The sequence below is a fragment of the Spea bombifrons genome, chromosome 10, assembly GCF_027358695.1.
Source record: "Spea bombifrons isolate aSpeBom1 chromosome 10, aSpeBom1.2.pri, whole genome shotgun sequence".
NCBI lineage: Eukaryota > Metazoa > Chordata > Amphibia > Anura > Pelobatidae > Spea > Spea bombifrons.
The window spans coordinates 36,556,509-36,569,253 of NC_071096.1; the positions used below are offsets into that span (position 1 = coordinate 36,556,509).

General features: G+C 45.9%; 1 protein-coding gene across 2 annotated transcripts in view; it reads left to right on the forward strand.

Moving 5' to 3' along the window:
• The first annotated feature begins 236 nt into the window (after positions 1-236).
• Positions 237-12,745, forward strand: part of WTIP (WT1 interacting protein) — a 34,137-nt gene continuing 21,628 nt past the window's right edge. For both annotated transcript variants that reach the window (XM_053449644.1, XM_053449645.1), the window contains exon 1: positions 237-2,029. In XM_053449644.1, the coding sequence (XP_053305619.1) occupies positions 592-2,029 (1,438 nt within the window). In that variant the 5' untranslated portion in view covers positions 237-591. The remainder of the gene's footprint in view (positions 2,030-12,745) is intronic.

Here is a 12,745-nt window from a genome sequence, read left to right on the forward strand (position 1 = left end):
TCGCTCTCTCTGCCTGGCAGGTCCTCCTTTATGTCTCCTGCATGAGCTCTTGTGCATTTTTGATCCATACAACAAGAAAGAAAAGACAGAGTGGGGCTCCCAGCAAATTCCTCCGCGCAGCCCGCCATTGACTGGAGCCATCAACTTACTTAAGGCTCCAACTGACATAAGGGATTTTTTTTTCCTAATTTTTTTTTATTGTTATTTTTCCCGGGTCCCTTCCTCAGACTTCCCCCTCCTTTCTTCTTCGTCTCCTGGAAGCCCAAGGAAGGACAGGGTGTAAATGTGTGTGATGCCTGCAGCAAGGAGTTCCAAGTTGCCGAAGTCTCCCCAATCCCAGCCCTGGGGATCCCCTTGATCCGATTCCTGGACCGAGATCTTCATTTTGTTATTGTAAGAGGACTACGTTCTGGCTTTTGATTCTCCTTTTTTTTGTTTTGTTTTTGTTTGCGAACGTTGAATTTTGCAACATTGTTGCATTTTGGAATCTTGAGCTGCGAGCCCCGCCCCCTCCCCTTGTTAGAAAGAGAGCAGCTGGGGTTGCGGTTCTGTGTGTTTTTTGTGCGGTGGTTGGAGGGGAGCAGGTAGGTTATGGAGCAGTACCAGGAGGAGCTGGAGCTTCAAGCCAGTAAGTTTATTGAAGATATATCCCTCTATGACAGGCTGGTCTCACCAGATCCGGAGGTTAACAGGGTCCTGTCTGCCCAGATGATTTCAGATCAGAGGGGCAGGAAGCTCAATGGAAACCTTACTCAGTATTTGCCCCACTCCTCTTCAGACACTTACCCTGTGCCCAGTAAAGCTTACGCAGGGGGTGCCCAGCTGAGGTCTGTCAATGGCACCAGGGCAGAGGCTTATAACTCCTTACAGAGCTGCTCGGATGAGGGCATCTGCAAGTCGGAGGTGGCGCTGCCATGCTACACCGGATTCTCCGAGAAGAACAAGAGGTACTCGGCAGAGCTCTACAGACACAGCTGCGGGAGCAGTTATGAAGGTGTCGCCATCAATGCCAAGCAAGGAGGCATCAATGCCATGTATTCCATGGGCAAACTGAGCGCCACTAGCCCCAGGTCAAGTATGGCATCTTCAGGCTCATCCCAGGAGCAGGCCAAGTTCTCCAGCCCCAGGTCCAGCATCAGCAGCAATGCTCTGTGCTTGGAGAAATTCTCCAGTCCCAGGTCCAGCCTGGTGGTGCCAGGGCAGCAGGACAAATACACAAGCCCTCGGTCTAGTATTGGACAGTACGAAGGAGGAGTGCTGAGCCCCAGATCCAGTTATGCCAGTACCACCAGCGATACCAGCAAACATTCAAGCCCGAGGGTCAGTCTGAACAGCTACGACTGCGGGAGCAAGCCCAGCAGTAACCGTACCAGCGGTATCAGCATGGGCTACGACCAGAGGCACATAAGTCCTCGTTCCAGTACTGCCAGCCAGTACTCTTGCACCACGAGTCCAAGGTCCAGCTACTCGGATTCAAGGTACATGTCTGCAGGGAATGCAGATTTAGATGGGGTTGGAGGACATGGAGGGTTAGTGAGCCCCAGATCCAGCATGTGCCTCCAGGAGGTGAGGTCGGCCACTTTGGGCAGTTGCAACCCTTCCGTAGTTAGCCCAAGGTCCAGTATATCAAGCCATAGTTCCCGCAGTTCCAGAAGCTCTAGAGGGTCCATGGGGGCCTACACTGATCTGTCAGTGCCTTCCCCCAGGTCCTCAATACTGGGGGCAAGCCTACAGGAAGAGAGTGTTCTGCAGGATCTTGGAGAGGCTTGTCAGTACAAAGTGCTCACTCAGTCACCTCCAAGACAGGAACAGCAACAGCCTGTAAACTCCACTCCCGATTCAGGGCCCAATTTAGCATCCTACAACTTCAGCACGGCCAAGGGCTCGGCCACTGTCCACAGATTCAAGGTTCCTTACCAAGTGACCCCAACCAGGGAAAGCGGACCAAGCCAGGCTGAGAAGAGGCTGGAGGCTCTCACCCTGGAGCTGGAGAAAGAACTGGAGATGCACATGAAAAAAGAGTATTTTGGTAAGTTTTTTTTTTAAAATTAATTTCCAATCAAGGTTAGTTTATTCGCTTCTGTTTAGCATTTGCTTTGGCTGTTGGTTGGGGTAGATTTATTATTATGGGGGGGCTTTTAGGGGTAACATTGTGGGTAACACAGAGAATGACCCTTACGGTTTCCAACACCTCTACGTCAACCTCTCGGCTTGAGGAACCGGTAGATGCTTCAATGCCTGGGTTTTTATTGATATTTATCACATTTGGCCCTTGGAATACCCAGAATATATCTTCTTAGTGTTTGAAAGAAAAACCAGAAGAGCTACTTGATTAGAAAAGTGTTGCGAAAGTACGGTGAAGCTCCTCGGTAGCTGGTAACCTGTCGGAGACGACGTGCGCTTGATGGTGTCCTGTGTATTATGGATGATTCAGTGTGTTGATTAAACAAAATTAGTGTAATTAATCTCTCGCGACAGTAGGAGGCAAAAATATGGTGGAATCCTCCTTTTTTTCCCAGTGATTCATTTCCTGTGAAAGTTTGCTGTATAATCACTCGGAATGTTCTTCTCCGTCGGCACTGATAAGACTCTCTTGGATTTGACCAGCTGGCAAAAAAAAAAAAAAGTGGTTTGAATTCTGCTGGAATTTTCTCTTATTTTTGATATATTTAATAGGCAAGGTCTGGCTGCGAAGGGTTAACAGTTTGTTGCGCCTGGCGCTAACCAGCTTGTTGCCTGCCTACTGTCTCTCAAAGGGTTAAACGAGCGTTCAGGGTAAAACTGGTACGTAGCACGTTGGGTTGCTTAGCAGCGTTGCGCAGGTTTTTGGCGGCCGAAAGGTTAAAGATTTGTGTAATAACTAGACAATGGAAACTCTGTTCCTCCGCATAGACTGGCACAATGCAACCTTCCTCTTTTAACTGTTTGGGTGCCAGGTCGTAGGTTGTAAGCGGCTGATCCGTGGCACAGCGCAGGCTTCTCATTAAATAGATTTGGCGCAGAACCCGAATCAAATGATCTTTGAAGCGAGGGAACTTTTCATAGTCCGTTGGCATGACCTTCATTTTATTTTGTGGTGCTGGCAGCCCGGGCACCCCAGTTGACACATGGCATTCTGATTGTGACGCTGGAACTGTGTGCGGCCCTTAATGGTTTTGTTCGGATAAAATGATTTTATTATGGTTTTTATAAATAATACAAATATTGTATATTGATTTTGTTATTTGAAGGTTAGACAGAGCAGCCAAACTCCTGGCTTACAGCTAACAGATTCTTCTGAACCCAGGATACATTGTATCGCCATTGTTTTTTTGGGTCATTCATGGGAAACAAGCTTTTGCATCACCTGGGGTTCAAATGACTCGTTAGAATCCTTAATATGTACATCTGGCGCCATTACACACGGAAGCCTAATTTTTGGAGGGCAATGGTATCTTCTCCAGCGTGTATACGGCACTTTATTGCACATTAAAGCACTTTAGATTCATCCTTGGAGTGCGAAACCAGCGTATTTATCTTCTCCGGCCCACAAGAGTAACTGGAGTCTTCGGTGACAAGTTTTAAGCCCTGGTTGGGTTATGGCCCTTGGGGACCATGGCTGAAGCAAACCTAGCCAGATGCTTTATGGTGGCGTTCCATACCAGGAGCCTTCCGGTTACGGCCCGGCCGCATTAAATACATTTGTTCTGAATAGGTCTTCTGTTTGTGTCTTGGAGAAAGTATTTTATTAGGTGGCACCTTTAGCAGATGGTTGTATTACTGGACACTATTAGTTAGGGTGATAGTGGCTACCCGTGTCTGGTGCCACCCACACAAATTGTCACTGGTTACCAGTTAGGAACTGGTCTATAGAGCTGAATTTTTTTCCCTGTATCCTAAAGGCTCCATTCTGTGGAAATGCTGATGGGAAAAAATTTGTTTCCATGGCCGATTTCCACATGTGTTTAATCCCATGAGAGTTACCGAAAAGTGGGTGAGAAGTGAGGTTTCTGCAGGAACATTTATGGGAACATTTTTTCCATTTTTTTTTTTGCTCTCTCTAGTGGTATGCAGTACATTTTTTTTTATTTTTGTTTTAAATCATCTCAGTCCTTTCATTCATTCAACCGCTTGAGCTCAAAAGACGAGATGCTGTCCACAATGGGGAAATCCTACACGCACAACAACACAAAGGCCACGTTCACATGGGTCGGAGGCAAACACAATGATTGCCTGGTATTATTTTATGCGTCTTACACTTAAGTCGGTGGGTCCCCCCCCCCACCATTAGTGGTGACTTTATTAACCCATTACCTGCTGCGACTGTGTATGGAATGCTTCTTATATGTAAGAGTGAATGCTTGGTTCAACTGATTAAAACCATCAGTGCGGAAAAAGGAATATTCGACAAATCGTTTTATATACCTACACAATGTTGGCTTCCTTGTACACAAATTATGCTCTACCAACTATTCTGAAAGTCCACTCCATGCATCCATCACTACCTTATGCTCTACCGTGGCATCGTTGCACGATACTAATTTGCACCCAACGTAAGCCTTCTTGCACATGTTCTCTTGTAGTTGCTAAATGCCGTGTAGTGTCGAGTCACTGGGTCGTAACATAGTCACTAGACGAGCCCTATTTATAACGTGGGGAACCTGACACTGATGGCTCAGCAAACCTAGACTAAAAGCCTCACCGCTGGGTAGAACCATGCTTTGGATGCCTTCGTATGGGCAGACTGAGGCTTCTGGGGGTTGCAGTCCAGCGATGGCTGTAAGCACAGCGGTGCGTCTCATTGTTCCCGGTGGAATGCGGGACGCGGCTCCCCTTCGGCCCATTCATTGATGGTTTTTGTCTCGCAGGACACCTGTGACACACAGAGCAGAAAGAATTCCTAGAATTTGTGTTTCCTTATTCCGAATCTCTGGTGTCCTCCATCGGGAGATTAGGATGAAAGCCCAACCAGAGCCAATGGGCTTCCCTCCCCCCTTCTCCATTAATAACACCGCATACCTTCCGTCACCATACACAACCCACCACTCGTACTAATCCCTAGTACGAAAGGTCCCCCCCCCTGTGATATGTCCCAATATACACGCTCTCTTCATTGTCATTCCACCCATGCAAGATATTAATTAACACTGATTCCCCGGCAGTATTCACCTGACATGCGCAGAAGTGCCTCCTAGCGGTAATTCCTTATTTCTTGGCATTTAAAGCTACCCAGAGAGAACATTATTTACCAACCAGTTGAGATATATATTAATATCACAGTTTCTCGCACCGGTATTATGGTTTCTGACCTGCGGAGCTAGCACTCTGGGGGTTCTTGGTGTACCTTTTAGATCTCGGGGGACTCCTAGGAGGGCAGAAGGACTCGGTTACCAGTTCCTGAGTGCCGCTAGGCTTGGGCTTCTGTCATGTTGCCAGACTGAGGCTTTGCGTAGACTGCCGCTGTAATTACGGGACGGTGTGTCGCTTTAAGTAGTAGGTAGAGAATTCTAGAAGTGACCGCGGGGCTGAAACCTCATGGCCCCGTCTGCTGGAAAGCGTCACGGCTCCTCTGGTCTTCTCCACGTCTATAATTCACAAGCCACAATGCCTTATTTATACAGCAGAAAGCATTCATTATGTCTCACATCTGGAGTCACAGGACTGAAATTAGATTGATTTCCCTTAGAATAAACACAGCGAGACATAAGACGCCTTGTACCGGGCTGCTGCTACGCGTTAGAACCGCTGTCTGAGGTCGACGCTCTCGTCTCGCGTGTAACTTTTTGGGTATGGCGACTCTGTGCAGCGTCTGAGAGGGGGAATGATTAGCTCTTTACCCTCCTTTTATGTTGGAAAGGTGCCCGTGATTCGGTGCATTGAAGCGTGGAAGGGACATGTTACCCAAATTCAGTGCATTCTAGAGCCCTGCTTGGAGGGATTAGACTGTTGCTCGGACCTTACTGGCTTTGTGTTGTGTCTGCTGTGAGCTGCAGGGTTTAACCGGGCTTCATAAGATTTTGTAGCTGCAGAGTTCCTATTGAGAACAGCCTCCCAGCAGAAGTGGTAGAGGTTAATATAGCGAGGCGGATTTTAAACGCGCATGGGGTAGGCATACGGCTCCTGAATCAAAGACGAGACCAACGACTGATTAAGGTTCCAGTCTTGACAGCAGGGAAAACTGGCAGACTTGATGGGCCAAATGGGGCTGATCTGCCGGCAGGTTCTAGGTTTCCATTGGAGTTAACGGAACCTGGAACATAGAAAAAAAACCACGCCTGGTGCCTCCATTCTTGAGTGTTTAATGTTCTTATATTCTGTCTTCGGTTGACTTATCACTATATTCTGAGTCAGACATGGGCGGTGGTATACCATAGCTCCCATCACTATATTCTGAGCCAGGCATGGACAGTGGTACAGCATAACTCCATAACACCATTTTGGTTTGCGTTTCATTGCTTTTTCTGTCGGTCACACTCATACTTTCTCCTATGTTCTCTAGCTCTCACTCGCTCACTCATGCTCATGCTCCTGCTCTCACACTTATTCTTGCTCTCTCTCATGTTCACTCACTCTCATGTTGTTTCACCCTCATTCACACACTCTCTCACGCTTATTCCTGCTATCACAATGTCTCTGTGTCCCTGTCTCCTTTCCTGCAGCTCCGCTTCTTCTATTGGATTTTTTTTCTTCTTCATTTTGGTACCAGCTCTGCTGACCAAGGCCTCCCAGAGCACTTCGTCAAAAGGGCGGAAGAGGTAATGCACGGAGACTCTGCTCCTTTTAGGAAACACTCCAGAAGGCCCGGTCAGGGTTATTATTATTTATTGTTTTATATAGCACCATCATATTCTGTAGAGCTGTACAACGGGATTATCATGACGCGCATTTCATGTACCACTTCACTGAGCCGCGTGGAGACTCGAGGGGCGCCACTGACGTCACCGCTCTCCTCTCTAGCCCCCCCCCCCGACAAGCTTTACTGAGTCTCAGTGGCTCAGTGGCTCAGTGAAAGGAGGCAAGAGAAGTATAAGTCGGGACAGCTGGCAAGTATGTAAATCTGAATGAACCCTTAGGACTAAGTTCAGTGAGCTCCAGAACACTGCTTTAGTTCTTGTTTAATCCCTGATAAAATAATGTTGTGGCTTTTAGGTTCTCGCAGTCCCCTTTAGTGTTCAGTTGTAGCTCTTAGTGTTCAGCTTCTGGGTTCCTGAGCGATGGTGGAAGCTGCAGTAAAGTGGCTGATGCAGGAAGGAGGCTTCGGAGGAAGCTGCGGGGTTCAGAGAGTTGCCGAGCCGTAGGCTTCGAGCTGTAAGTCCGGAAACAGCGCAGCGGAACAGAAAGTAACTGTTTGTTTGCTTTGTGCGTCCTGTGTGTGCGTTAGTTCCTGCGCAGGGACAATGCCACATTCCAGCACACGGCCTGATTGTACGCAAACGCTATTGCAAAATCCTCATTCTCCACTTTCCTTCCCTGTCGGCTGTTAACCTCTTATCTACCAAGTCCGTGCACGTCAACATACTGTCTGTGATAGGCTTAAATGTAAGGCAGACTTCTGCTGGCTGGCGGTGCACGGTACGGACTGTATCCTCTCAAGCTCTTCTTGGCTGGCCCTGCACCCATCTTATTAGTTATTGATCGGACAACCTGAATACTTCTTTCACAGTGATCGATTCGTTCTGTTAATGAATGGACAGACTGCATGTTTTTTGTATCTTGGGTCACTTTGTATCGTTAACGCAGAGCCCGGGGTGCTCAGGTGCCGATTATTTCATGTCCCAGTTCTCCTCATTCCGCTCCCTGTATTTACTAATGATGTAAGCTACCCTAATAAATCATTCTTACATCTCTTCCCTTCTTTTACTTTATTATTATTATTGGAAAATAAAATGATTTCAACAAAGCCGTGTGATTATTTCCTGCTGGCATTATTTATAATATATATATCATATTATTTTTAACAAAGGTTATTATTATTATTATTTCATTTTTTACTATAAAAAATATTTTGGGAAAACACTACATGTAAAAAAAACATTTTTTGTAGAAGAGGCGGAATGAGAAATATTTCTCTTAATTATCTATTATTAGAAATACTCATAAGAAAATACTTTTTTAAATGTAAAAAAATTAATTTTCTTTACTTTTTCTTTTTTCACTTCTTTTATTTTTTTTAAATATATTTTTTAAAGAAAACCCCCTCTATTTGTTGCCCGTTACTGCCCGTCTGATTATTATTGTATAATTTTTCTAGCAGAAAGCGGTTCCACAAACCGTACCTTGTTTGTACGCATCCCTTTCGACCCCCATAGTGCGTTACAAACACGAAGGGTTAAAATACCAGGGTTAAAACTCATGTATTAACCTCTAGGTCTCATAAGTGCAAAGACTTCTGTAAGAGTCCCTGGAGCACTTCCTGTTATTTTAAGGAAATGGAACGAGGTCTGCTCCTCTCATAAACCGTTAACGGAACAGGATCCGGAATTTAGGCTTTATCCCTTTTTTTGTATGCTTATGGTAGAAGGCCGTGTAAACACTCAGACACAGCAAAGCCATAAGGTAAGACCTCGCGGAGCGGTAGATCCCTGTCACATGATGGGTTAACGGGCACAGAAAAGAAAAAAAAGATAGTTTCTGAACTCTAGAAGTTTTTCTTCTATGTAACAATTTGGAGTTTCAAATGTACTGTTTATAAACACACATTTATTATTAATTTATTATTATTATTATTATAATGAAAACATCTTGTAAGAGTAATTATGTGGCGGTGGAAGGAAGTCAGGATAGATGTGATTTAAAGGACCTGAAGAGAAAATGATGTCATAGGGGAAAGCAGTGATTTGGGGGCTACTTGGCAGTTTAAATAAAATCACAATAAGTTCCCATTTTTTTGCCAGTTTCTGGGTGTTTCATCCAGTTTATCTCTAATTATAAAGTGGCGGTTTAGTGTGATGGGTAAGAGCGAAGTACCCGGGGGGGGGGGCGCAGTGACACAAGAGTGCATCCTACCCTGACGGCAACAGCTGGCCTGTGACTCTTGCATCACGCGTTAGGATGACATCACAGTGCAGAATGGCAGAAATCCTAATTATTAGGGGGGCTGAAATGGTTAAATAGAGCGTCAACGTTTGGAATGTCTGACCAAACCGAAAAAATTGCATCAGGACGTCTTGCATTTTCCAGCCAACAAAAATCGTGCCGTACATTTTATTCTGCAGCAGCAGAGATCTTATCGCTTCTCCGTCTGCGTGCGCGTCTGGGATGGAGCGCTCCGTGCCGCGGTGGGAACCGCTCCAGTACGTTCATTATTTGGGCTTCAATGCCAATGTCTTTCCACATCCATCAATCTATCTGTCCGTCATTCTGCATCCATCCGTCTATCTGTCCGTCATTCTACATCCATCTATCTGTCCGTCATTCTACATTCATCCATCTATCTGTCCGTCATTCTGCATCCATCTATCTGTCCGTCATTCTACATTCATCCGTCTATCTGTCCGTCATTAATCGTATGAACAGAACACAAAAGCTATTTTGGTTGCTGTGGCAACAACCTATCGGTGCATGTTTTAGTGTCACATGACAGTTAAGGATTCCCGAAAAGAAAGAAAAAATGGAAGCAAAATATTACATGATGCGATAATTCATTCTTGGGAGGGTTTGGCTGTTCCGCAGCGCTGTGAACCTCCAGAAGTGTAAAATCCAGCATCTTCATTCTTACACACATGCGCAAGACTTATAATGTAAATGTAAAGAATAATACAGATTGAGTTTCTCGGTAATGATATATGGAGTGTTATTTTAAACTTCGCCCCAGGCGGCGTTAAGTCTTCGGCCGGCCCTGGGTATCCATCATTTTAGATCATCCGTGGGATTTGTCCTGGTCCAGCCCATGGAGAGAAACTCTGGAAACCCTTCTGTATCCCCCCCCCCGCGCGTTTCGCGTACATTAATACAGTAATCGTTTCTTGGCTCTTCCCAAGTTCCTTTCGCAACTTTCCCACATCGAAGCAGACGAGAGGAGATAAGTCAGCGTTTTACAAGTAATGATCCACGGAGGAGCAGATGGTCGCGCTTGTTTTCAGAGATTGCGAGCGCAAGATGGATATGATCTGTCCCAGAACCCTCCGAAAAATATCATCGCCGCCCGCTGCAAGATTGATTTCTCAGCGGAGTCGTCGTCGTGGGAACGCGCCAGCGCTGCGTTCTTGGTCGCTGACCCAAAGCCAAAAATCCTACATTGAGAAATTATTAGGTATATTTTTTAGGGTGTCTTAAGGGGACTTGATGAGCAATCTTTCCGTATGAATGATCTTGCAGAACAATCTCTTTGGTCGCCGTATGGCTGAAATATTACGGCCCACAGCCCGTGTACATCCTGGTGCCGGGGCAATCGCCTGCCCCACGCCGTAGGTGGTCTCTGTGCATTATGGCGGAAGGTTTTCCATGGGCGATACCGTGTAACTCTATCTAGCGCTGGCGTGTCTCCATCATGTGTCTCAACCATTCATGAAGCTCCAACAGAGCTTTAACGTCTATGCAGTGTGCTTCACACGGTTTATGTCTCGCGCGTAGAGGGACATTTAATGGATGGACCTCTTTGAGTTGGTGGAACAAACTTTGAAGCTTCTTTTGTCCTCACTGGTCCTCCACACCCTGGCCGACTCACGTTGAGTCCATAGCTGAGTCAACATGGTGTGCAGAACCAAAGTGATCTGTGTCTTGTACCCGACTTGCGTGCCCATTTTTTGTTGTCGCCCTCGTCCAGCTCCTACCGCGACTCGACAAGAGTTAAAGTTGGCTTAGAACAATATTTTCCCAAACTATTTCGCCCAATCACCACCCGCCTCCCCTGCCTCTCCCGCATTTTTCCATAATCACATTCCAAGACAAGCAAATACACATCGAAGCACTGCAGGCTTTCTTCACAAGGCTTCTTTCTTGTCTGTGGTTTTTCGTTTTTTTTTTTATTTTTAGAAGGGGATTTTTTTGTTGTGTTTCATAAAACGTAAAGCGCCATCATGTGAAACGTAGACGTGAAGCGTCCCACCAAATGGAGTTTGGTGAGGGTTCCACACTGTAGACCTTCTGAGGCATGCTGGGTGATGTAGGGCAGATCACGTGGGGTCAAAGAATGGGTGTTGAGCATACGCTGGGGCTTTTATTCCCCGGATACAGAGTTTTAACTCTTGGCTTAGGTAGGAAGCGTTTCAGAAAACTTGATAGACTCTCAAAACAAAAACACTTGGCCACCATACTGTTGACCAAGCGTCTTAGATCGTAGAACCCATGTTCTCTTGCGTTGAGTCACCATTGGCTTATCTAGAACTCAACTTGTGGCCGACGTTCCACGGCTCACCTTCTTTAGGAAAATCGTGCACAGTTTTTGTGGACTCTTAAGTTGGTTCCAGGCCCTTCTCCATCAGACCCGATGGACCTCTTCTTTTGAGTTTTGGCTTGTAGATTCTGCAGGACTTTTTCAACGTTCTAACCCAACGCTGGGCCGAGACTCATGTTCCAGAGGAAGCAATCTCGAATAAACGTTATCTGTTATTTTCCGCCGCCGCTGGCCAAGGGTGACAAACAATTCTCACCCGCATTTGCCGTGTAGTCAGAGACGGTTGAATGCACCTGAAGCGCGTGTTGGCCGGTAATGATACGCGGGGTTCCTGGGTCTGGGATCAGTGGAGCCGTGTGTGTGTGATATCTGAAGAATGTGTTTGCCGAGATAAGTACAAATAACCCCTTAAATGTCATGGAAACAAGAATGCAGATAAAAAGTCTTTTCACGTGAAAGGTTAAACCAGCAATAAACTGGAGCGCTGATATTATGCAAGCGGAAGAGGAGAGATAATTGTGGAGAAAGTCGGCAGTCCCTGTTATGTGTTTTATAACATCTTCTCGGCTCACGCTGCGCATGTTTCTTTGTTAATATTTAACGGTATTGGCGTTCATATACTCTTACATTCACACCTACAAATAATCCAGCACCGGTGGAACTGCCCCGACATATGCCTCCCCAGAAGCTTTATTTTTATGCCAGTGTGGGGGTGGAATAAATTCAGGGTGTGAAGTAGAATTTGAAGCCAAGGCTCACAAAGATCAGGAGTAGTGCTCACCGTGTCGGGACATTCGGTTGCCACAATGTTGCAAAATAATAAAAACGCCAAAACCATTACAAGGAGAGCACGCAAGGAAAAAAAGGTATATGTAAAGTAAATCTTTATTAAACAATGATATAACAATATATATATAATAAAAAAGCATCTCGGCACCAAGCCACAAATAGGAAGGTACATATGAGCAGAGGCACAGGACTACAGGAACGAGGATGGAAACACGGATGTATATAAAAGGCACAAATAGGAAACAAGGATGACCACAGCGATAAAGTGAAAGGGAACAAATGAAATAACACAGCAACGGTACATCGGTGCTCAAAAGTTACTGACCAACCTAGAAACAGCAACAACAAAAAAAAAAAAAAGCCTGCTGATGAATGGGGCCGAGTCCAACCGCGCCGAGTCCAACCTACGTTTCACTGAAAAGCGTTTCATCAGGGGGCGTGGCTAACAGCAAAACTGGTATACCTATTTATATATCTGAGCAGCCAATAAAAATGACACATGTCAGATGGACACATGCCTCCTCAAATCACACGCACCTCAGCCATAGTGTTGGATATATACACACCTGATGAATGATGGCGGTGAGAAGAAACCTATCACCTGATCACATGTTGTGGTCATATGACCGCTAGTATGAGATC